Source organism: Strix aluco, chromosome Z, assembly GCF_031877795.1.
Source record: "Strix aluco isolate bStrAlu1 chromosome Z, bStrAlu1.hap1, whole genome shotgun sequence".
NCBI classification, from domain to species: domain Eukaryota; kingdom Metazoa; phylum Chordata; class Aves; order Strigiformes; family Strigidae; genus Strix; species Strix aluco.
The window spans coordinates 77,080,802-77,106,974 of NC_133971.1; the positions used below are offsets into that span (position 1 = coordinate 77,080,802).

Below are 26,173 nucleotides of genomic sequence, written 5' to 3' on the forward strand. Positions count from 1 at the left end.
AAGGGTTTGAGACTCTACAATCCTATTGCTCTCCACTGTTAAACCTTTACCAACACCAAGGCAAAGAGTGAATTCCTCTCAGCTAGACAACATTGGTCTATTCCTCTTGGCACATTTTGCAGAATGTGCTTAAGGTGAAAACACAGTAATTTGTAAAACCAGACTCATTATTAATGGTCAATAAAAGTAAAATAAAATCTATTGTTAGTGACATTTTCAATCTGCTAAAATTGGGTGATGAGGTCAATACTATACATCAGTCTCTTAAAAATAAACACAACCTGAATAAAAATCCCTGTGTGATTTAAAATTTATTATATGTTCCTCAGTGAATTAAAGTAATACTCCTTTGGTAATGTTTAGGCAGCAAAAGAAATTCAGATGTTAAATACAAACAAATTAAAATCATATGATTCAGATCATACCTTCTCAAGTTCACCTACAACAACACTGAATTGGTGCTCACACAGCAACTTCCATAAAGCTAATGCCTGGCAGGTTTTGCAAACAAGCTCCTGGATGCCTTGAAGTGAGGTCTTCTCAGTTAGCTGTGCCTCAGCTAAAAAGCAAAGAGACTGTCAATAAGTAACTGTTCTACATGTTTCAAATTAGTGTGTAAATTTTTGAGATTTTACAATAATAATCTCCTTAAATTTCTATTTTTTTTCTCTCTTCCATTGTTGATTAATGCTGTCTAGCTCTCTTTTAGGAAAGTGTTATGTTAACATTTCCCCAAAACAAATATTTCCAACCATGCAACACAGGAGGTATAGTTTCTGAAAAAGAAGTATGGCTCTGTGTGAGTGCACTGGATTGACATATCAGTCTTTAATTTTTGCTTTTTTTCATAAATAGTTATTACAAATGTATTTATGATGAACATAAAAGAAATAAAAATAAAACCATACAGATGCCCTTTTTGTTTGATTATCTGTATTTGCTTTTAGAAAGAACAATTACAACTTTGTTCAACACTGTCTACACTATCTTTAAGGGAACAACTGCTACAAAAAACTAGTAACATTTAAATCTGGTAATACGTATTATATTTACTGAAAGAATAATATGGACATACTTATCACTTGGGTGGAACATAATTGCAAAAATTTATGTCTACTTTTGAGTGCTTACAGTTCAGAAATGGGGCAGCAATAATTATATTGTGTCATTTAGTAACCCAGAAGGGTTTATGGGCTTCAGAATGCATAAAAATTAGAAATAATTATTAAATGTCTACCAAATTCTACATAATGACTTTTTTTTGAAAAAAAAATTTATATTCACACTACTGAAAGTGAGCAGCTCAGAAAAAGAAGTAGAAATTAAAACCCAGGATGATACCCACATGAACCACAACCATCTTCAGTTCTGTATAAACATCAGCAACATGTCCCAACTTGCAACGCAAGTGCTGGGCAAAAGCTATACTATAGGAAGATGTGAGTTCAAATGGGCTGAGTGACAGCCTCTTATTTCTAAACAAAGTTTTGTAGACATTTTAGTTACTGTAACTTCAGCAACTTCCATTACAGTATTTTTTTAATAGGATAACATACTGACTTGTCTCACAAACGAATTGCTTACCAAATGCTATGGTGAAAATATAAATTGGTGTGCAGCTATTAAGTACTGTAATGAGGAGATGAAACAATCTTATGAAATATGGAGAACATTAGGAAGAAAAAAATCGAAGACAGGTAAGTGTGCAAAGAAACCTCTGGTTTTGTATTTCAAGGTTGTCTAAAAGGGGAAAATAGGATAAAGAGGACATGTATCTACACAGAATAGAAATTTAATTTTTTGTACGAGAGAGAAAAGTTTAAAAGTGCTCTGAAGTTCAAGCACTTTTATTTTAGCTTAATAAATTGACAGATAAAATTTGTGTTTTGCAGTGGCTCAAGACCACTAGACGTTACTGTGCTGAAACCCAGATTCTCCACAGAGAGATATTCTCCTTTGTGGACTGCTTTAATTAGTTGCAATATTAAAGCTTTCAGTATCAAACTGAAAGGTATCATCTGCAGTGTGTAATGAAGTCGCTTGCCACAGTCAATCTAAACGCTGGAATGTTTCTTTATCTAGATCTGAGTTCTCATTCTGGGTATATACTTCATCTCTAGTACAGTCCTATGTAAATGATGTTTTCACACCCACGTCACTGCAGAAGCACTGCTCCTGGTGGAACAGTATGATATGGTAAGGAAGCAAGAGCAAGGTGCGAGCAAAGTTAGTTTCCAAACTACCATGCTTTTTCTGAAGAACTTATTACTTGATTCATGTCAAATTTGTACGGAAAAAAAGGTATTTTTATTCAGAGGTTTTAACAAAAAAAAGCGAGAAAGGCAACATCCAAATGCACCATTCCCTGATACTTTGTCTTCAAAAGTAATTACATACCATGATACTTCCTCTGGAGTTCTTGCTGGACTTGCTGAGAACTTCCACCATCAGGCCGCATGAAACCCAGGAGCCTCTGCTGCAGATTGGCTGGTGTGCTGAAACTTCAAGTCCAAAATAAAAAGAGATACTAATATGATTACAAATACTGCACCTTCTAAAGATGAGGTCTAACAACTCATTTTTAGCATCTGAATAGTTGAAGGTGGAGACCATACATATACTTCAACTCACAGATATGTATGGTAGTTTTTCAAGAGCTAGACATTAAATATCACTAGTAAATTTAACACAATAAATAATACCTTGGGTTTCCAAGAGCTCCTACTGTAGCAAACTGTGAATTTCTATCCAGAAATTCTTGTAAACCTTTCAGTTCTTGTAGTACACATTCCAGCACATGGGATGGAACACTGCTTTCTACCTGCAAAAGAAAGCAGACTTTTTTACAGAAAACTTAAGTTTCCAAACTCCTTTCCAAAAATTTACAATTCTAAATGAAAGCTACTAAAATGACAAACACAAAGAGTGTACAACAAATAAATAGCATAATAGTAATGCTATCACTAGAACACAACATTATTATACCACAGTCACAGAGATCAAATTACAATTACAAAAATCAAGTTACAACAAATTAAACAACAGAGATCAAATTACAGTTAGGTTTCTTTAAAAGTAAATCCAAAACAGCAGTTTAAAAAAATTTAAAACCTACAATTACTCCTCAGTTAAGAGCACAGCACTTAAGAAAACATTGAAATGATGATTTTTTTTTTTCCTTATCAATGTATAATTGGGAACAGAAGTATAACAGGGCTTAAGACATACTTTAAGAAACTTTCAAAAATATAAATCTTTTACATACTGCAACAACTTCTCGACTGCCGCTTTTGAAAACTCTCTCCACTACTATACTGCCATCCCAAATATTTCTGCAACACAAAACAATACTGTGTTAAAAGCCAAGTAATTTACGCAATTATTTTTGCAAGTCTTTATGTATAATTTCTTAAAATAAAAAGGTAATACTTTTTACTTCAAGGTTTACAGTAAACATTTGATTTGGATGAAAATTAAACATTCAAAAAAAGTTACCATTATAAATTTCTGAATGGTACAGATATAGATAATTAACAAAATTTCAAATTTTAAAACTTTAATCAAATGGAGTTTGATGCTCTCAAATACTTTAAATATAGGCCAATATTATTCTCTGGAAATACCGTGTAGGCAAAAAAAAAAATGTTTTGTTGTAACAAAAAATTTCTTTCCCAACCACCATGCAGAGATGACTAACATATGAAGAGCTCTGTTCTTGCTTGGGGTGTTTAGTAACACAGGACTCAACATCCAGGCAACAGAATCCTCTTTAGTTTTGCTTCATTGCTCTGATTTGAGCATTCTGTTTAAAACGTCTTAACAGGAAAGACTTCAAGCCAGGACTTTGATCCTGTAAGTCCTTCCGCATTTCTGTTTCATCCTTTAGTAGGAGTATGAAACATAGGTTTAAAAAATAAAACTGCAGTTTTCAGAGTTATGCATATACACTTGATTGCAGGATCAATGTCAAAGCAGCTTTCCTGTCCTAGCCGTTTACTGAATGTACTATTATTCATAGAGCTGTAAAGAGAGCGTATTATATCAACAGGTACTTCATAAACACAGCATAAAAATGCACTTTACTAATTTCAAATTTCAAATGCTACTAAGATAGAATTCACCACCTACTATCATTAAGAAAAACTATGAAACAAATTGAGCGACAGAATCTCTTTTTACACAAACACCTTACCCTATAATCCGAGCAAAGTATATGCAGATGCCATTGTGTCTTCCAGAAAATACTATCTCAGGACCCATCATTCCGCTAATGGATGTACCAGGGTGAGACATGGAATTCCCAGAAGGAAACATGGGAGTTGACGTAGCTTGCACACCTAGGGTAAAAGTAGGTAAATATTACTCATGTGAATGGAAATAAAAAAGCCTAGTTGAAAAAAAAAAATCTGCATTTCTCCAGCAGAGGCAAACAAGGCATTACCTTGCCCAGGTGCTGCCAAAAAGCTAAAATTAGGATATGGACTATCAAAAATCAAGGGGAAACCTAAAAGGAAAAAGAAATAAAGGTAAGTTTGTTAAAAACAGATAAAAAACCTAACCAAAATGTAACGCATAAAACTCCTGTGCAAAAGCAGCAAAGTTGTTAAAGTACCTTAAAGTTAGAACCATTCCAACAACTTCCATTTATAGTTAAGTATCAAATTGCACTCATTTCTTATCAATGCAACACTCTAAGTGAACCAAATGGATACGCTTCTTTCAAGAGCAGTTATTAGGCATTTTTTTCCAGCATTCATGTGTTATTTATTGCACACCATCTGTTCCCTGCATTGAACATAACACTGTCCACATACTTTTTCTTGTTCTTCACCTTCTGACTGTTCCCATTCCTGATATGGGCACCCATCCTCAAAGCACTCACTTTCAGCATCTAGATCTTTTCAAAGAGTATCAATTTTACTTCAAAGCACTCAATTGAAAGAAACTGGTACTACTACTCTTTATTTTTACATAGGGCAGTTGGACAAACACTACAGCAACACTGTTAACTTGGAACATTCAGTTTGAGACTGTCCACGGCATCAGATTCAGCTGTGAATGCTCAACCCTTCTGCAAATTAAGTCTGAATACCTAAGAACCCAAAACATGAGGAACACATGTGGTCATCTACAAAAATGTCCATGTACCATCAGCATGTAGGATGATACATCACAGAAAGGGCAAGAAAACTGGCACTCTGAAAATTTGTTTTTTATCAAAGAAACAGTCCTTCTTACCTTATTCCTTACAGCTCTCTCAACAGTGCAAAGGATAACAAAATCCTTCACTAAAGAGTGCCAATGCATTCTCAGAGCACATTCTCCTGTGTGCCAAGCAAAGCACAGACTTGCAGAAAAGCAGCATGCAAATGCATGACTAGACTTTTAACAGTGAGAAAAAGGAAACTAAGTTAAAAGTGCCTCACTTTTTAATGTTAACATTATTGTAATGTAGTTTCACATGCTAAATTTCAAGGTGTTTTAATCTATTTTGGTCAGCATTGTCTGACCCACCACATGGGACATCCACAATATCAGACAGAATCTTAATTCCACATGACAGTTCTCTACCCTTTGAGCAAATGGAGTAAGTAGTAGCAGAAGAATGGTGCCATCTTCCACCTGGACCTGTCACTGAAGCAAAATGGAAACATGTGCTTTGATACTAGGTTTCAAAGAGGCATACATGACAGCAAATGATAAAAACATCAAAAAAACCAAAAAGGAGTCACCTTATTGATTACAGAGCTTCCTGTCATTTCTCCCATACCTTACCTTCATTCTCAGTCTGCTCCTAGCACCTGTCCTCCTCATAGCTACTGCCCTCTCCAACTCAGATTAAATCTTACATTCTTATGCCTTTTCTCAACTCCTGCCCACATTGCTATTGTTCCACACCATCAGGCTTGGAAAGTGATGCCATTGATGCCTTAAAAATAGCCACTCTTCTTAGTGTTTTAATACTAGTTAAGAATTCTGAAAAAGAGGGTCAACTGTTTTTCCAAAACTTCATCCCAGTTCAGTGGGCCTTTCTGCAATATTTATGAATTTGGATATATGTCAAAAATGGTACTGAAATGGAATTTCTTTGCATTCCACGCAATCAAGTTAAGATAAGGGTAAAGATAAAGGATCAACGAATTCCTGATTTAAAAAAAAAATAATTTAATTCAGTAACTCACAGTTCGAAATTCATCTTTATGAATTTCTTTTTAAAAAAACCCTTAAGATCTGGAAGTAACACATATTAAGGGACAACTTCCTGAAGGAACTGTAGAAATTTAAGTGAATCTGAGCAATACAGAAAGGCACCCACTCCAATAAGCATCAAGTTCTGAGGAGAAAGAACAGGCATTATCCTCATTTGTAGGTGGCACTAAGACCTAAGCAGAAAGCAAATGCTGAAGCTAGAGCTTTTAACAGGGAGAAATCACTCCAGCAAACTAACCCATTTCTTGACCAAAATTTTTCTTTTCTTCTCATAAGCAGTATCTGCAGAGGTGTGACAATGACACTGTAAGAAGATACTCTGTTATAGCCACACAACCACCAACTAATCTTTGTTAAGTTTGAACTGTAGTATCTATAAATTGTTCTCTGGCTGCTGGAAGTGCCTCTGGCACCAACAAATGTATAACTTCTCCACATAATCTTAAGAGATTATATACAACATCCAGACATAGTTTGAGATCACATCACCCTCACACTAAATTCAAAAAACACTTGAGAGTAATTGGAAAAAAAAACCACCCTGTAATTAAATTAGCCAGTGAGTGGAAAATCAAGGACTATATCAGACAAAAAGAACACAGGTACTCATGAGAAGACAAAATACAACATATTTAAGGAAAAAAACCCTGTCCAAAACCATGAAATGCTTGCTACTTACCAGAAGGAAAAGGAGAACATGGAAGAGGCCCAATGTTGCTCGGAGCAGGCAGAGCCGACGGAAATCTCATTCGTGCTTCTCCGCCATACCTAAAGTTTACATGCAAAGAAAAAAATTCCTCACACTTCATACACAGTCCGTTTAATTTTCATGTCTTTGAGAATTAACAGCAATTTTAGCATTCTTTTAAAATGGGGAATAAAAAAAACACCATAACTTTTCAGAAATATTTATAACTGATAATTTTGGCAGAACATAAGAAAACTAACTGAATATATGCTATGTGAAAAGCATTAACATATGCAATTGCAAAGGTAAGTTAGATGAACAACTAAGGGGATTTTTTTGTGGCTGTTTTAAATTCTGTGGTGATATGACATGATCAGGCTTTGAAGAGAAATCTACCAATTCTCAAGATCAGGCTTATGCTTTAGTATCTTTTTAAAGTTTGCTTCTACAGTAAAGTGGACACAGTTGAGATGACCCATGCTTATCCTTCTATCATCCACAAGTAGTATCCCTCCATCTCTCCTATAGCTGTTAAGAAAAAAAAAACCAAACAAAACAAAAAATCCAAACTCAAAAACCCCACAGAAATTTAAAAATTTGTCTGGTCTTTTTCTAGCTGTCTAAGTTGGTCTCATTAAAGATATTACTACACACTGCACTTCAATGAACTAGGATACTGTGAAGTATAGGTAAGTGCATTTCAAGCCGATTAAAGTACATTTTCAATAGCTTCCTCTACATGTGGAATACAAGCTTCCAAGAGGGGAACTAACCAGAAATCACCATTACAGGAAGCTTCCTTTGCTGATGAGCCCTAAACTAGCGCAAAAGCATATTCCACCAGGTTTAACAGTTTATGCTCATTTTAAAACAATGCTTACTCAGGCAGCAGGCTAAAGAGCCTGTACAATTATTTAGGGGCTGTAGCGATCCTGAGCATAATATTCAGAACAACCTAGAGAATTGAAACTTACCTGAAGAATGCTCGAGTAGCCCAGGCAGATACTTCACTATCACATGCAGCATTAGAACAGGCCAAGATAAGGCAAGTGGCACAAGCCTGATCCTCCTAGAGTGTATTATACTATTAGTGTGGCAGCTTATATCAAGTTGATAAGAAACGTATTGAAGTTACATTCCTCAATAACGGAAGAGTAAATACTTATTGCATCATTTTATTTAGAAGGCAAGGAAATCAGCTCTTCCCAATTATTGAGAAGAAGTGAAGCATAGTGAGGCATCCCACCGTAGCAGGTAAGTTTTTGTTACACACAGTTTTTTCAAACTCAGTACGATTACTGGTAAGAAACAATCTCCACATCTGTCACCTAATTATTACTAAGGTTCATGCAATTTCTACAGAAACATAAATTAAGATTGTGTTTGAAGAAAAAAATCTATACAAATAGCTGTTTGCATATTCTAATAGCATGTCAAAATGTCACTTAGTATGTCCTATCAAATCACAAGAGAATAGATTACAGTGAACATTCACTACAGATACTAATCAGTACTAGTCAAATTAAAGGAGCTTCCCTCTTGCTTGTTTGCTATTTACCTTAAACAAAAAAATAGACCAATTATACACATTTCTACTGGCCTTCAAATGTAAAAACCTGTTGTGGTGGTAGGAATTTAACTTTTTTAGAAACTCTTCCTTCCCTGCTCTTAAATGAACCCCTTTCCTAAACTAAGAACTGCATTATGCTTCTGTGTACAAGACACACAAGAATTTCGGGGAAAGTGAATTACACTTCCATTTTTAGATATAAAATGAGAAGTTATTTCTTATTATACAGACTTGTTTTATATAGACAATGCAGGAGAAAAACTAATACTTTAATAAATGAAATGTTAACTACAAGTTTATAGTAACAACAAAAAGATGCTAAAGAAAGTGATTAGATTTACATAAAATATTAGAAAACTTCCATTTTCAGAAGGTCAAAAGTTCTTACCTGATGCAACTTGAAAAATCTTTCAATCTCTTCTCCATCTCCACCCGCATTGCTAACAAGCAGATGCCGCAGCTGATCAACAGGTCTGAGTTTATGAAACATAAAGCTCCCCTAAAAGTAACAAAATAAGTTAGAATAAAGTTGCCTTTATTCTGGCCATCCCAACACCTCCGTCCCACAGTGCTTATCTTTAGCATTCTGAATTTTCCTTTGCTGTACTATTGGATCAAATTGTAATGTCAATGGTGCCTAAAGCCCAGTTCCCATTCACATGCAGAAAATTCTCTAGCGAGTCTAGGAAAGGCAGGAAAAATACTGCAACGGCTATAAACCCTCCATAAACGGAGTTAATTTTGCTGTTCTTAGCCTAACATGAAACATACAATACAAGCATATAGCAAGTATACACAGAAAAGAAAGGCTTTGTTATCTTACAAATCCTCAAAAATGCCTGGAAAAAAAGTGCTTGAACAATTCAGGATCAAGGGCATGGTAAGACTTACACTCAATCTTATCTTTCATGCATCCACACTAACTACTGGAGAGGGTCCAATTACTGTCTTTAACAAAACAGCTGCCATTAAACAAATGCAGGTGGAGTCTAGAGGTTGCAAGACACTAATGATTACACTTTTTTTCTTAAGTGCCCTAAAACATTGTTAAATGTAATCAGAAAAGAGAAGTAGGGAAGTTCAACCCTTTGTGGATTTCTTATAGCAAAGAAGAAATTATTTACTTGAATTTCAATTGCCAACAATATTTATGCAAACTACATTTTCTGGGCAGCTAGTGTCTGTTTCAATTTCATATAATCATGAGTATAACCAAGGTTAAAAACTTATCAGATGATCTGTATCTACAAGGGTCTCTGGAGACCAACAAAAACTATTAGTACACTGTAAAAGAGAAGCTGACCCAATAGTTTTGAGTAAATTTAAAACAGGTACAGATGTTCCAGCCATCTTCTTCCTTATTCATGTCCAGATATAATCCTTAAAACATATGCAAAGTGAATAAACATTTACAGGTTTAGATTAGACTTCCATCTTCATACTTACTCTTCTGATTTCCTATATTAACAAAAGTAACACTCACCTGGGCTGAAAGCAGAACAAACTTCTTAGGTGGCAGCATGTGTTGCTGCACAACAACAGGTGAATCAGTTATTGGAATAATGTCTTTATTTAGTGGTGTTACAATCTTCTGAACTTTAAATTCATCAATAGCAGAAAGAGCCCAGGAATGTCCATCAACACGGGTGGTCATCTGAACAACAGATAGATATTATCTAAAATTTGGTAACAGACATAAATTTTGCACATCCATGGGGATATTTTACTATTTACCATTTAAAATTACACAGAATCTACTCGTGACACAAGAAAAACCAGCAAGTTCTTGCATTGTCTAACAGAAAGTTATCATGACATTTACAGTTATATATATATACTGCTGCTTTTAGGAGCATATATATACTGTTTCTTTTGGGGGACAGGGATAGCGTTTTGTATTTAAATGTAAAACAACTTGCAAAGTGGGATCCTTTAATGCTGCTACAATATAAACATAAAAAATATAAACGAGGGGATTGAGTGCACCCTCAGTAAGTTTGCAGATGACACCAAGTTGGGTGGGAGTGTTGATCTGCTCGAGGGTAGGGAGGCTCTGCAGAGAGACCTGGACAGGCTGGAGCGATGGGCTAAGGCCAACTGTAGGAGTTTCAATAAGGCCAAATGCCGGGTGCTGCACTTGGGCCACAACAACCCCCAGCAGCGCTACAGGCTTGGGGAGGAGTGGCTGGAGAGCTGCCAGTCAGAGAGGGACCTGGGGGTGTTGATTGACAGCCGGCTGAACATGAGCCAGCAGTGTGCCCAGGTGGCCAAGAAGGCCAATGGCATCCTGGCCTGTATCAGAAATAGCGTGGCCAGCAGGGACAGGGAAGTGATCTTACCCCTGTACTCGGCACTGGAGAGGCCGCACCTCGATTCCTGTGTTCAGTTTTGGGCCCCTCACTACAAAAAGGACATTGAATGACTCGAGCGTGTCCAGAGAAGGGCAGTGAAGCTGGTGAAGGGCCTGGAGCACAGGTCGTAAGAGAAGCGGCTGAGGGAACTGGGGTTGTTTAGTCTGGAGAAGAGGAGGCTGAGGGGAGACCTCATCGCCCTCTACAACTACCTGAAAGGAGGTTGCAGAGAGCTGGGGATGAGTCTCTTTAACCAAGCAATAAGGGATAGGACAAGAGGTGATGGCCTCAAGTTGCACCAGGGAAGGTTTAGACTGGGTATTAGGAAGCATTTCTTTCCAGAAGGGGTTGTTAGGCATTGGAATAGGCTGCCCAGGGAGGTGGTGGAGTCCCCATCCCTGGAGGTATTTAAGAGTCGGGTTGACATAGCGCTGAGGGATCTGGTGTAGTTGAGAACTGTCAATGTTAGGCTAATGGTTGGACTGGATGATCTTCAAGGTCTTTTCTAACCTAGACGATTCTGTGATTCTGTAACAACCTGCTAACCATATCAGAACAAAGTACCAAAGGTATCATGAACAAGTTATTTCTTAAAGAATCAAAAAATGCGGCAACTGAAATCATAAAGGTTTACAAGACTTTCACTGTTGGCAACAGTACTTCAAATATAACTCAAGAAGAGACATACACTAGTGAAGACATTCCAGAACACTACATGTGCTAACAAGGAAAAACTGCTCAAGAACACGCTGCAGTTTTGTTTGGGAAACTTAGCTGTCACTGTCAAATGCCTTGAAAAAAAAGAGACATCAGCACTTGGGATATTTATGTGTAAGTTTTGGCAGGGAAAGTTTCTGCAGTAATTATAAAGCTCCTTTTTAAGTTATTAACACAACAGATAAATCAAAACCTGACTCTGAAACTTTTACGCAGTCTCTCCATTCACTCCAGCTCTACTACTGCTCCTCCAATAATACCGTTTTTGACATGTCACTCCTCTACTTCAGCAGAATTCAGACTTCCTTCAGAGCTGAATATATGAAATGTTCTCCCTGAACTGATGCATAAGGCAATGAGCCCCCTCCAAATCCCTCTTACAAACCCACTTACATAACAATTAGGGAAAAGAAAATCAGAAAAAAACCTGTCAAATAATGAAGAGATCAGCCATTTCTGAAATTTAATGAAGACACAGAATATCAATTTAAATAAAAAACCCTGAAGTCTCTACATCTACATTTTAAACAATCTTTGCCAAATTTTATCCTCATCAACAAACACCACTATGGACCGTGCACCGTGTCTTCCTGTGCTTGTGCACAATATGCAACAGTATTTTCAAATATGTTAATTAGAAGTCAAGTCTTAGAAGTCATGGCAACTGCTTTTGATACACAGCTTGCATTAAGTTAGAAAGTATGGCTGAACTAGAAATTCCTACTAACAGATCAGTTTCCCATTCACTGACAAAACTGCCTACTGTTTTTTTTCTTTGAAGTATATTGATTAGTAGATTGATAAGCATTTCCAAACGCCACATGGAAGTTTTCTGTGAACTACCCATTTCTTGCAGGTAGTAGTATTCAAGTATCTGTTATCAGAAAGGAAAAAATAATATCTAGATTCCATCATAATTATAAAAAAAGTTTGCTTTAGTACCTGTGTTTCCATCATCGGCTTTTGAAAAGGGAAAGAATCATGATTGATACACCACAAGATGTCATTATCCTCATTTTCTGAAGCTGCCATCAGCAGGACCCCTAGTAAGAACAGCGATATTGTTTGTATTAGAAGCAATAACCACGCATTCGATGCAAATTCATTAATTCATTCCTTATTTAGTAAAAATCAATCTTTAAGTCCTAACCATACAATTCGAACAGCAAATAATATCTCCTCAGTTTGTATGTCACAGTGTTCTTCAGAAGGTCAACTTTAACACCATTTGCCATCTTCTCTAACAGGTAGAAAAATAAGACTAAAATAAGTAGAACGTGCCTCAAAAATAATATGTTTAAAGAGATCATGGATGAAAAAACATCTGGAAATGACTTCAAGGGTAAAAATCAGTATGTAAGAATAAAAAGGTCAGCAAGATAGAGACACTTCCCCCGCCCTCCATTTCCGCAGCAATTTAAAAATTCAGCCTACAATCAGAAGTGACACAAAGCTGGAACTATCTGGCAGCTATTTGGTATCTTACATGGTATCAGTAGCTAAATGAGTTAAAAAATAAGCAACATTCAGCTAAATTCAACTAAATTCATTCAACTAAATTCAGCATGAGAGGCACTAAATAGGTAAGAAGCCTATTCTATCTTCTGCTTTCAAGGACTAATCACACATGGCTGGAAACATGCAGGTGAATTTGAACACATTATTTGGGGAGATTAGAAGAAAAAAAAGGCTCATCCACACATGAACAGAATTCTCTGCTCAAACACTGTACCTTGCAGAACTAAATTCTGAAAAATAGTACAACCCTCCACTTCCAAAAAGTCTCCCATTAACACGCAGAAGCCATGCTTAGTTCTCAGTTATTCCCACAGCTTTGAACGCCCCAACCTCCTGAAAGGAGGTTGCAGAGAGCTGGGGATGAGCCTCTTTAACCAAGTAATAAGCGATAGGACAAGAGGGAATGGCCTCAAGTTGCGCCAGGGAAGGTTAGACTGGACATTAGGAAGTATTTCTTTACAGAATGGGTTGTTAGGTGTTGGAATGGGCTGCCCAGGGAGGTGGTGGAGTCCCCATCCCTGGAGATGTTTAAGAGTTGGGTTGACATAGCACTGAGGGATATGGTGTAGTTGGAAACTGTCAGTGCTAGGTTAACGGTTGGACTAGATGATCTTCAAGGTCCTTTCCAACCTATATGATTCTGTGATAATGTAAAAATAGTGAGACAGCAACTGTCACCAAAAAAAAAAAAAAAAAAAAAAATCAGTCTCATCTGAGCTGTGTTACACTCCTTACCTTTGCTATAAAGAGCTCTGTGAACCTTTGTGGGTTTCTCCACGTTAGAAGAAGCTGAAAATCCAGGTGGCAAACGGACATGAACCAAGGTTAGCGTGGAGGGACGAGCTGTTGGATGCTTAAACTGTGAAGTACTAAAATACAGTCGGACACCTGAACAAAAGATAAAAAAAGGTCATAATTTTGCTAAACTGTGCAGACACTGTTTATCAGTTTAAAAGGGGGAAATTAGCATTGCTTTCTTACCTGCATGTGTTATTGCTAGTAGTTGACAGTCTATGGATTCAGAATTTTCAATCACTGCTATTTGAACAATAGGCTTAAATACAGAACGATCTATCGTTCTAAAAAACAAAACAAAAAAACCCCATACACTCTCAACCCAAAGAAATAAGCAAACAATCTTCAAAAATATAGCATAAAACTATTGGTCTTAAAGGACGTCTCTTACAATTGACATAAATATACCTGGCAATGCTCCCAGCAGCAGACACTATGGCATTTTGCGAAAGAGAAGTAACCCTCGTCATTCCTTGACCATCTTGTCCCAAATCGTAAACCTGCAATTCAATAATACAGCTTAGTGATTTATGGTTGAATTAATTAATACAGTCACATCTATCAAACAGCAACTCAAACTATTTTTACTTCGTCTTCATGATTCCATATAATTGAAGGCAAGATCAAAAGGCTACTCTTTCCTCTGAAGAAAGTATTTTAGGTCTTCAGCACGCACTTTGTTACAAAAAGATGAATCGGAATAATATCCTGACATATCTACAGAGAATACCCAGGTACTGATGAAACTTAAAAAGTTGTATACACATTACAGAATCACAGAATCACAGAATCGTCTAGGTTGGAAAAGACCTTGAAGATCATCCAGTCCAACCATTAGCCTAACATTGACAGTTCTCAACTACACCAGATCCCTCAGCGCTATGTCAACCCGACTCTTAAACACCTCCAGGGATGGGGACTCCACCACCTCCCTGGGCAGCCCATTCCAACACCTAACAACCCGTTCGGGAAAGAAATGCTTCCTAATACCCAGTCTAAACCTTCCCTGGCGCAACTTGAGGCCATTCCCTCTTGTCCCATCGCTCATTACTTGGTTAAAGAGACTCACCCCCAGCTCTCTGCAACCTCCTTTCAGGTAGTTGTAGAGGGCGATGAGGTCTCCCCTCAGCCTCCTCTTCTCCAGACTAAACAACCCCAGTTCCCTCAGCCGCTTCTCTTACGACCTGTGCTCCAGACCCTTCACCAGCTTCACTGCCCTTCTCTGGACACGCTCAAGTCATTCAATGTCCTTTTTGTAGTGAGGGGCCCAAAACTGAACACAGGAATCGAGGTGCGGCCTCACCAGTACCGAGTACAGGGGTAAGATCACTTCCCTGTCCCTGCTGGCCACACTATTGCTGATACAAGCCAGGATGCCATTGGCCTTCTTGGCCACCTGGGCACACTGCTGGCTCATGTTCAGCCGGCTGTCAATCAACACTCCCAGGTCCCTGTCTGACTGGCAGCTCTCCAGCCACTCCTCCCCAAGCCTGTAGCCTGCTGGGGGTAACATAGTAACTAATAATATTAGTAACATAGCCAACAGTCATTAGAAGAAGTCACATACTTGCAGCACTCCTTTTTCTGAGCGGGTGTATAAGATATTTCGAGAGTTGTCAACGGCGATTTGAACTACAGGATCTGGGGAGGAGAGGGTGAAAAGGGAGAACAAGCAAATCAACACTGCATTTGGTGAAAACAAGTTTAAGACAGAATACCTAGAAAATAGTTAATTGTAAGTTAAAAACTGCAGGAGTCCCACAAGGGGCTCCTACTGGAAGTGATTTAAAACAGCAATCAATTTCACACAATTATTAGTAAACTAAAAAAACAAAAGGCAAAAAAATGTATAATAATTTCAAATTAATTTTTCGCTAAACAGTGAAACAGGGTAAAATTATTTACTTAAGGATTCTGTTTGCAGTGATCCTGCTAAGTACATATTAAGTTTGTACTACAGAACACTAACTTTAGTCATAACTGTCAAACTCTCCAGGCTCTGGTATCTATATCCTGAACTAGACACATAAACAAGTGACCTGATTTTTATAATTATCAACCACTGCAAGTTTCATTGACAATGACTAAATGTTCTGAATAAGGACTGTCTTCTTGGTAATATTATTTAAAAGGTTATATTCAATTACTGGGTAAGTCTTTAACATCAGTACTTACCATCCTCTGAGAATGTGAACTGTAGCAATGAAGGAATAAGGAAAGACAGCACGCTCTTTGAATGATTAATTTTTCTACAGCGCTGGCTAAACCAGCCAGCTTCAGCCTACAATTTAAAACAAATACAGCATTGAACGAAAAAACAAAACCCCAAACTAATATTAAAAAAACAGAACAAGTATGAAAACATGTAAAAATCCAACTACAGACCATTGATTTAACTGAAAAAATATGTACTACTGAATTGAAAGAAACAGGTGCTCATTAAAAGGAAAATTTTACAGGAAAAAGGGTACAGGATGTCACAATTTTATTTTTGAAGTTGACCAAAGCTGCATTGCTATTCCTCATATAATTACTACTTCTTCAAATAAAATACACCTACACTAACACATCAGAGCTGTTGTTCAACCAAGCTGTGCAACATAACTATGGAAGAAAAAAGACTGCAAACCTGACATGTTTTAGAACTCTTAGAGCCTCTATCCCACAACCATGAAACAATGAAAAATGTCTGTGTGTAAAACCTATAAGTCACCTGGTATGCTACTTCATATAAGCAGCCATCTTTTCCAGCCAAAAAGATACGTCCATTATCAGTGGATGTTATCGCCAGAATGTAAGTATTGTCAGTAGGGAGCGAATAGAGAGGATCTGGTAGCACCTGCATTCCACCAGACATACTGTCATTGAGCGATCCAGTACCTTAAATCAATAAATAAATCCACTTTAGTTTAAGTTGTTCTAATAAATATTACAGGTCTGTGATAAAAAGCATTTTGGAAAACAGGAAAAATTACAGAAAATTTCATAGCTGCTATGCACATTCTGGAATAGCTATTCTCCAAAGTGAACTGCAGAGTAACAAATCTTCTGTTTTTTAAAAAAGATAAAGTAAACTCTCTGTTTCCAAGTAAGGAAATGCAATGTTTTTCATTTCTAGACATTGGCATCTCCTCTAATCGCAAGAAGTCTAAACCATAGATTTCTACTTTTTTTCTATTTCACATCAAGATAGTATAAAAAGAGAGCAAAAGATTGTAATCCTCTCACTTTCTCCAAATAATTCTTCATTTTCTCTATTAATATATATGGCATTTAAAAAATGGTATCAGGTTCTCAACTTCTGTGGTTGGAATACAAATGCCAACCAGCTTAATGAACTGTATTCACCAGGTCAAGATTCATACCCATCTCTTCTTTCCCTCTCCAACATGCTGCATAATTAACAGGAGTACCTGTTTCAAAAGCTCTTTTTATGTTGAACAGGTGAATAAGACAACTCCTATGGGAGTCCAGGATCCAGCAAGTGCACACCCCATAAAAATTAGTTCCCCCTGTCTGTAACATCATTTAAAAATTAGCAAGGTGCTTAGCACATGGTCTTGTTTTTCTCTTTTTTCTTTTTTTCCTTTTTTATATGGCTGCTAATAAACCAGCCATGTATACTTGTTAGCACACCACTGAGAATGAGGGAAGAGAATTACCTGCTTGTGTATTAGCACAGCTGAGCCCTAAAATCACAATATCCACAGGGGTAGCCAGAACAAGTAAGTGTCGTACATGAGGCTGGAAGATACCTAAAGAAGGGGAGAAAATAAAATTTTAGTTTGCAGCCAGCCTCTCAGATCACAACGATGTAGCCAATGTATTCACTGGAAAGACACATCAACTGATTAGAGGGAATAGTCATATTTAAGACCCAATGATCTGTGAAACTCTAGAATTAGAAAGGAGTATTAGTCAGCAGTTCACCTTCCAGTTCATGAAATACATGATCTTTAAAATTAAATTTTTCTTATAAACTTGCCTCTTTTAAATTCAACCCTCTTGCCAGTTCAACTTTGACTTCAATATTATGTAAGCAGTAGTTACCAAAAGAAGTGGGAGGCTAGAAACCAGGATCTCATGGAAGTTATCACTTGAATGTGTAAATTTATGTGGTTAAAAAAATGCAAGCTTATCAGTATGATTGTTAAACTATACAATATTTTTGGTATATATATATACATACAAAACAGATTTTTCCACATATGCATATATAAAAAAACATATAAGGAAGTTTCAGTAGCTGCCTAATTCTAGTCACTGTCATATATTTCTTACCTCCCTTTGGCTTTACAAGACCAACTGCAAGAATAGTTTCACTAAGGCCATCAAAATAAGCCAGATCTCCTCTGTCAACAAACAAGAAAAAAAGAAAAACCGGAATAAAATCTGTAACCTGGTACCACATAGTATCAAAGTAAATAAAATCAGATTCTGTATGTTTAAAAATCATTAATACTTATTGTAACACTCTGAAGGCATCGACATTTTTTGCTTTGGGGAAAGCAGATCCAGCAGAACGGAGTGACAGAGAAGTTTCACAGCAAAACTGTATCGGCAGTCATTTGAGCTACTTACAGCCCCTACAGCTGAGTTTCAAACCCAGCTGCAGTATTTTATATTTCTTGATTTTGTTAATTCATGCAGTCTACTTGAATTACACAATGCAGCACCTGCAATGCTGATTAACATCAAAATGGAGGAACTTATACGACATTTTTTACCCCCATGAAAACTATCGAAAGCAAGAATTCCCAACCTCCTCCCAGAACCTTATCATTAACACCATGCAGTGTTGTTTTATTTGGGGAATGTATTTAATACACTGTGGCACAATGTAAATGTATGTATAGGAGCTATGTGAGCCACAATCTGAACTTTAATCTTCTAAAGGAATGCAACAATATGTACAAAGCAATTCTTATTAAAAGAATTCTTACTATAAAGGCAAATAAAGAAGCAAACCTGCAAATTATAAAAATATCACTGCCATTTGAAAATATAATGAAATTATTTTCAGTTTTATGCATCCTTAAAATAAGCTAGGCAAGAGAGCTTCAATCACAATACTTCAAAGTACTAATACTCTATTATTTAACATTGTGGGAATGACTGGCCACTGTACATGCATCAGAGTAACTACTAAATCTACTTAGAAAGGTTAGGTACTTAGTATAATTTTTTTCTACTTTTTTGGCATAAGCAAAGCCCTAGCATAAATACAGCAATAACCTTAGGATTTTAGCTATGTATAACCCTAAGAAATTAACTTTCCATTCTTTCATCGCTAGATGATTTGGCAGCAATGTTACTAACTCTTAAAAATCCTTAAATAGTTATTCAAAAGTTTTAGTAAAACCTAAAAGGAATCAAGACAAGTTAAAGTGAATAGCACACCCCTGTGCCACCAGTAAACAATCTCCCACTGCTGTAGTCGCTTAATTCCAGCATAGTATCAATAAAATATCATCAGAAACATGTTCTCTACATACCCGTCTTCATAGTTCCACATAAAGATGTCACTGTCAATGGTCAGCCAAGCTCTGCTGATTTCTGGAAATACTCCCATCATACAATTGCACTGCATATCTGAAGCACTGCTGATGTAAGGACTAAATGGATTTCAGCTACGAAGGGCAAAATCCCCTTCGGAGCATTTACTTTACATACAGTAGTACGCAGACTGTGTACCATAAACATTCAAAGTTCTTCACACAGAAACTAAATCGACCAGCAACTCTACACAAATGAACCTTCTTACCACTTGGAGCATTATGAAGGGAATGTGAACAACACTAAAGTTCATTACTGAGAGTGTGACAGAAAGATCGGGGAAGATCATGGGAGAAAAAAGTTCATTTCTAGTATTATTACTTACACAACTTAACACCTATTTTTCATAAGGATACGTCCAAACTGTTCCACTAACTCTGGGGGAAGTGGGACTCTGCGGACTGAGCTGATCTCTGGAAGATTAGGTATTGACAGCAAACCTGGTCCTTGCAAAGGGTAATCCATATCTGACATACCAGAAACAGTAGGGCTACCTGCAAGCAAGAATAACAAAAAAAGGTTAGACGTCATATAAGGAATGAGAAATTTACAAAAAAAAGGTTTATATTCTCCTTTTCTACTTCTACCTGATTGTTTCCTAATGTGTGAAATCTAGATGAGACTAATCACATTTCCCATTTGACTTCAGATTAATAATACGGATCTTCAGACTACACAGAAAAGATGTCTTGATACTGCAGAGACTTTAAGCATCTAAATACCACTACTCACAAGATATGGGTGAACAAAGATTTCTGTAGGAACAAGACCATAAAAAATAAATCTAAATCTCAAATCAGACATGAGCAAACTGCGTGAGCTTCCCTCAAGAGTCCCGGCCTTCTTCAGGCGCAGTCACCTGCTCCAGCGTGGGGTCCTCCATGGGCTGCAGGTAGGCATCTGCTCCACCAGTGACCTCCGTGGGCTGCAGGGACATCTCCGCTCCTGCCCACTGCCCCCACTTCCTTCTCCTCCTGTCCTCCACTGACCTTGGTGCTTGCATAGGTGTCCCCCTTACAGCTCCTTCTCACAACTCCCACTCCTCCTCTCAGATTCCCCTTAAACATGTTATCACAGAGGTGCAGCCACCAGCACTAATCGGCTCAGCATTGGTGCAGCGGTGGGTCCGACTTGGAGCTGGGGGAGCTTCGAGAAGCTTCTCACAGGGGCCACAACTGTAGCCCCCTCCACCACCCCACACACAAACCCAACACATTCCATCCCTTGCCTACATATTTAAGAATTATCACTAAAATCCACACTCATCACACAATATTCACAAACTTAACTCACATAAACAAAAAAAAAAACCTTTCCCACACAAAAAATAAAAATAACGTTATTACAATATCAAATGAAAGTACATGGTGCCCTGTGTGAGGAACTAACTCATGAGCTTCAAATTATGACACTGTGCACAATCCACCCTTTGTCCCTCCACCACAATTACAACTACCACAGTTCTTCTGATTATTCTGCTAACAGGATTCAGTCCAAGTTTTGCCAGTTACTTCTCCCAACTACTATCCTTATCCTCCTGCCCTGCACCCTGGGCGCCACAAGGAATTGTCATAGTTTAAACCCAGCGGGCAGCCCAACACCACGCTGCTGCTCACTCACCGTCCCCCAGCCAGGGTATGGGGGGGTAAATTGCAGGGCTAAAGGGAGACTCGTAAGTTGAGATAAAAACGGTTTAATGATTGAAATAAAATAAACCAATAATAAAAATAATAGAAAGTACAAACAGGTTATACACAATGTGAATGCTCACCACTCGCCAACTGATACCCAGCTGGTTCCTGGCCAGTGATCTCAGAAAAGCCAAGATACCAAAACCACAATCCTGGAAGCGAAAGAGAAACCCTACCCTTCCCAGCCAACCTGCTTCTATATTTTGAGTATGATGTTACACAATGTGGAATAGTTTATTGGCCAATCTGGGTCTGTTGTTCTGGCTATGCTCCCTCATACTTTCTTGTACACCTGCACACAGGCAGGACATAGAAAGCCGGAACATTCTTCATCTCCTAGCAATAACTTAAAACATCAGTGCACTATCAGCATTCAATATTCAACTAAATCCCATACTGAATGCAAAACACAGCATTATTCCAGCTACTAAGAAGAAAAATTACCTCTAACTCAGCCAAAATCAGAAGTCACCTACAGCTCCCAACTCCCTCTTAACAGCCCACTTTGCCAGACAGTTGGCACCAATGAAGTAGGAAATGATGTCTTGATGTTTTAAGGACAACAAAACAAGTGTTTGAGAAAAGGTATACGTTACATCATATCTACACATAACACAGCTATAGACTGATGAAAGTCCCGCAAAGAGAGATTTTCAGACTCCTTGTAACTTAGGGATGGTGCTGGGCACTTAGTGACACTAAAAGCATTCTGCAAGAAACTTCTCAACAGACAAAAATGAAAACAAGTGCTATTTTCTCCACTATCTGAAAGGAGAGGGGACCAAGGAGGCAATCTAAACCCATTCCTCCTGCAGTGCTCCTCCTATAATAGAGATCCCACATCCACAACTTTCACCCACGCACGAAAGCATCCACCACACGCCCAGACCCTCGTCAAGCCTGAGACGCTGTCAGACTCAGCCCTGCCGCCGTCCCCGAGAAGGCACTATCCCCGGGGCCTTGCCGGGGCGGTAGCCGCCAAGGGGAGGGGGTGGTGTCCGGCAGGCTGCCCACCGAGGGCCCCCACGCGTGGTCGGCCAAGGCAGCCCTTCAAAGGGTCGCAGTGCGGCGGGGGCAGACGACGGTCGAAGCGACGAGGGCCAGGGAGAGAGGGTCACCAACGGCTCCTCACCAGGCTCCGGCACGGCCAACAGCTCGGACAAGTCCGGGTAGCAGCGATCATCCTGGATCTGACGGTCGATGTTGCGGCCTGCGATCTCCAGCGCCTCCTGCGCGGAAGGGGCCGTGGGGATCAAGGCGACGGGCATGGCGACGGCCGGCCTGCGGCCCGGGCCCTCGGGCGGCTCCGCGCGCGGAGAGAAGAGCCGCGCGCGCCACGCGCCAAACCCCAGCAGGCTTCGCGCGGGTGACGCACTTCCGCCGCGCCAACGGCCGCCGCCGGGAAGGGCGGGAAGGGTGGGACGTGCCTGCGAGCGGGGCCTGGCCGGCGGGTTCCGCGGGGAGGCGACAGACAGCGCCGCTTGGCGCTGGGGGCCCGGCGTTGCTGGAGACGAGCGACTGAAGCCGAGCAGCCTGCGGCGTCCGCGCGGTCCCTCACCGAGGGGCCCTGTGGCCCGGCGCGCCGTCCCTGAGGGTCAGGCGTGCTCTGCTGTGACGGCCCGCAGAGGCACAGGATGGCCTCGAGGAGAGCAGCGGGTAGCGGTGCCTGTCAGTGGTGTGTGGCCCTCGGCGGTTCCTTGCCTGCTTGTCTGCTCGGCGGTCACTGTAGCTTTTGGGGGGGCTCCCAGTGACAGCCCAGTCGAAGATGTTTTACACTGTGAGCCTGATGTGATACTGTGGCAAGACTGTATTCATCAGAGTTATCCAAACATACACAGATTTTGTGTGTAGTGATGTAAGACAAAAACCCCTTCAAAGGTCACTGGAGCTAAGGTGTGGAAGAACAGTAAGCCACCTCTGCACCGTGCTGACCTGGTGTGGCTGCTGTTTTTTCAGAATTTGAGATGCCACATCAATGTGGCTGTAGCAGACTGTTAACTTACCAAGGTTGGGCCTCTGTTAAGTGATGTGTCTGCTCTAGACAGCGTAGGCATTCCCAAACCATTGTAGGAAGTCTTGGCGTTGAGTGAAATTCAGATTTCAGGAAAAGGGCCAGGTTTGTAAATCATGTTTGCTGCCCTGACTGCACTGACTCTCTGCTCCTGGATCAGTCCAGCACTCATTCTGGAAAGCTTCATATATGGGAGAGGCACCTGGCATGAGAAATCCCTCCCTGCCCTCCCCACTTTCCAAATGGAGAACCTGAAGTGAAGACCTAAACTCTGAAGTGTTTACGTAGCAAAGTGGGAAATTCTCCCTGTATCTTCTGAAGATTGGAGAAGCTGGCAGACAGTCACTAGTGGGGTTCATCAGGGCTCATGTTTAAAGCCAGTGCTCTTTAATGTTTTTATAAATGATCTGGATGTAGGAATCGCATGTATATTTAGTTTGCCGATGATATGAAACTACAAGGAGCTGTGGACTCCCTTGAGAGTAGAGAGGCCTTACAGGTGTCAAGCACTGGAACAGGCTGCCCAGGTAAGTGGTGTAGTCACCATCACTGGAGGTATTTAAAAGATGTGTTGATGTGGCACTTACGGACATGCTTTAGTGGTAGGTTTGGCAGTGCTAGGGTAACGGTTGGACTCAATGATCTTAAAGATCTTTTGCAACCCAAATGATTGCAAAATTCTGTGATTTGGTCTGGATACACTAGAGAGCTGAGCAATCACTAACTGTATGAAACTTTAACAAGAGCAAGTTCAGGATTCTCCACCTGGGACGGGTAAATCCTGGTTATACGTACAAACTGAGGGACAAGAGGCTGGAGAGCAGCCCTGTGGAAAAAGATCTGTGAGTCTGGGTTGATGGCAAGTTGCATAGGAGTCAGTGGTGTGCCCTGGTGTGCCCTGGCAGCCAAAAGGACCAACTGTGCCCTGGGGTGCATCGAGCACAGCATTGCCACCTGGTCAAGGGAGGTGACTGTCCCACTCTACACTGCACTGGTGTGGCCCCACGTCAAGTACTGTGTGCAGGATTGGGTGCCTCAGTGTAAGAAGGACATCAAACCAAGTTCAAGACCATTGAAGGAACCTGAAGGTGCACAAGTCTATGAGACCTGATGAGATGCATCCACGGGTTCTAAGGGAACTGGCAGATGAAGTGTCTAAGCCACTATCCATCATACTGGAGAAGTTGTGGCAGTCTGGTGAAGTTTTCACTGACTGGAAAAGGGGAAACATAACCCCCATTTTTTAAAAAGGGAAAAAAGAACACCCAGGGAACTACAGGCCAGTCAGTCTCACCTCTGCCTGGCAAGATCATGGAGTAAACCCTTCTTGAAACTGTGCTAAGGCACATGGAAAATAAGGAGGTGATTGGTGACAGCCAACATGGCTTCACTAAGGGCAAATCGTGCCTGAAAAATTTAGTGGCCTTCTATGACAGGGTTACAGCCTTGGTAGATAAGGGAAGAGCAATTGACGTCATCCAGCTGGACTTGTGCAAAGCATTTGACACTGTCCTGCATGACATCCTTGTATGTAGATTGGAGAGACATGGATTTGATGGATGGACCACTCAGTGGATAAGGAATTGGCTGGATGTTTGCACTCAAAGAGTTGCGGTCAATGGCTCCATGACCTAGAGGAGACCAGTTACGAGTGATATTCCTCAGGGGTCAGTGTTGGGACCGATGCTGCTTAACAGCTTTGTTGGAGACATGGACAGTGGGATCAAGTGCACCCTCAGCAAGTTCACCGATGACACCAAGCTGTGGGGTGCGGTTGACATGCTGGAGGGAAGGGATGTGCCATCCAGAGGGACCTGGACAGGCTGGAGAGGTGGGCCCATGTGAACCTCATGAACTTCAGCAAGGCCAAGTGCAAGGTCCTGCACGTGGGTCAGGGCAATCCCAAGCACAAATACAGGCTGGGTGATGAGTGGATTGAGAGCAGCCCTGCGGAGAAGGACTTGGAGATGTTGGTTGACAAGAAGCTCAACATGACCTGGCAATGTGCACTTGCAGCCCTGATAGCCAACTTTTCAGTGTAGGATGTGGGAGAACATCTCAGGAGAAGCATTTTTAAGCTTCTATTGTAAAAGCCTGTGTTCACTGAAACTAGGCGGCCATTTTGCCAATGATTGCAGAACAGATGCATTTGTTGCCAGCGATTAGGGAAGTTCTGAAACACATCATGTAAAAGGAACATTCTTCCCGTAATGCCAGAACATGGGATGATGCATTGAAAAAGGATATTTGAATCAACAACTTTCCAGTGATTTTTGGTCAGAAGGTCAGGAATTTGCATGTATTTACATGTGTAATTGTTTTGCTGATTAGGGATATCAATTAAACTCAGACACCAGAATGAAAAGAGCAGGCGTATTTTACTAGAAATAACTAAATAATATAACAGAATAATACAGAAAACATACAGTAAGAAAAGACAGAATAGTGCACTTAAACAAATAGGAAAATACAGGGTAATGTATCAAATCATTACTACCTGAGGGAGAGAATAGTGATTAAGAAAGATCCATCACCACTTGCATACGTTACCATCATCCAGACCCGCAGTCGCTGGGCAGCCCCGGTTACAGCGAGGATTTGCAGAGCCTGTCCCGGCAAGTGGGAAATCCTACGCGGTGCGTCCACCCGTAGGTGAGGCTTCCAAAGTCGCTGTGAGCAGGTCCAGCCTTATATGCTAAAAGTCAGCAAGCCAGAATAGCTGGCACCTTTGTTTTAAGCAGAAATATCTGGTTTAAATTTCACATTAGGTTCCCCCCAGAGCCTGGCCAGGGCTCAAGGAAGAAACTAAGGGAATTTCTCTGCTTATCGGATTGGATTATGCGCAAGGTCTCACATCAGGCCTCGAGGACAGGCACCTGTCTCCATGACTCTGTTACTCTACTCATATACAAAGGAAGGGAAAGATACATTCATCATAGCTACATCCTCCATGCATATTTCATTAATGATTACATACTGAGTTAACAGTTTTGGTTCAGGGCCTGTTGCTCAGGCTTCAACACTTCCACCTTTTACATCAGAGTAGGTGGTTTGTTATAACTTAGT

General features: G+C 39.8%; 1 protein-coding gene across 4 annotated transcripts in view; it reads right to left on the bottom strand.

The window, feature by feature from the left end:
• Positions 1 to 22,431, bottom strand: part of NUP155 (nucleoporin 155) — a 36,283-nt gene extending 13,852 nt beyond the window's left edge. For 2 of the 4 annotated variants that reach the window (XR_012621643.1, XM_074812528.1), the window contains exons 1-23: positions 22,229 to 22,431; positions 19,762 to 19,899; positions 19,345 to 19,441; positions 18,131 to 18,201; positions 17,512 to 17,604; positions 16,563 to 16,729; positions 16,025 to 16,130; positions 15,417 to 15,490; positions 14,258 to 14,349; positions 14,036 to 14,133; positions 13,790 to 13,942; positions 12,479 to 12,579; positions 9,952 to 10,122; positions 8,857 to 8,967; positions 7,873 to 7,967; positions 6,890 to 6,978; positions 5,572 to 5,634; positions 4,442 to 4,504; positions 4,193 to 4,337; positions 3,266 to 3,332; positions 2,703 to 2,821; positions 2,398 to 2,501; positions 426 to 559 (exon numbers count right to left, since the gene is read on the bottom strand). Coding sequence is in view for 3 of the 4 variants with exons in the window: in XM_074812528.1 (XP_074668629.1) it covers positions 426 to 559; positions 2,398 to 2,501; positions 2,703 to 2,821; positions 3,266 to 3,332; positions 4,193 to 4,337; positions 4,442 to 4,504; positions 5,572 to 5,634; positions 6,890 to 6,978; positions 7,873 to 7,967; positions 8,857 to 8,967; positions 9,952 to 10,122; positions 12,479 to 12,579; positions 13,790 to 13,942; positions 14,036 to 14,133; positions 14,258 to 14,349; positions 15,417 to 15,490; positions 16,025 to 16,130; positions 16,563 to 16,729; positions 17,512 to 17,604; positions 18,131 to 18,201; positions 19,345 to 19,441; positions 19,762 to 19,899; positions 22,229 to 22,364 (2,487 nt within the window). In the remaining variant the exon portion in view is untranslated. The remainder of the gene's footprint in view (positions 1 to 425; positions 560 to 2,397; positions 2,502 to 2,702; positions 2,822 to 3,265; positions 3,333 to 4,192; positions 4,338 to 4,441; positions 4,505 to 5,571; positions 5,635 to 6,889; positions 6,979 to 7,872; positions 7,968 to 8,856; positions 8,968 to 9,951; positions 10,123 to 12,478; positions 12,580 to 13,789; positions 13,943 to 14,035; positions 14,134 to 14,257; positions 14,350 to 15,416; positions 15,491 to 16,024; positions 16,131 to 16,562; positions 16,730 to 17,511; positions 17,605 to 18,130; positions 18,202 to 19,344; positions 19,442 to 19,761; positions 19,900 to 22,228) is intronic. The other 2 variants (XM_074812529.1, XM_074812530.1) reach the window with 2 other exon arrangements.
• Positions 22,432 to 26,173: the final 3,742 nt, after the last annotated feature.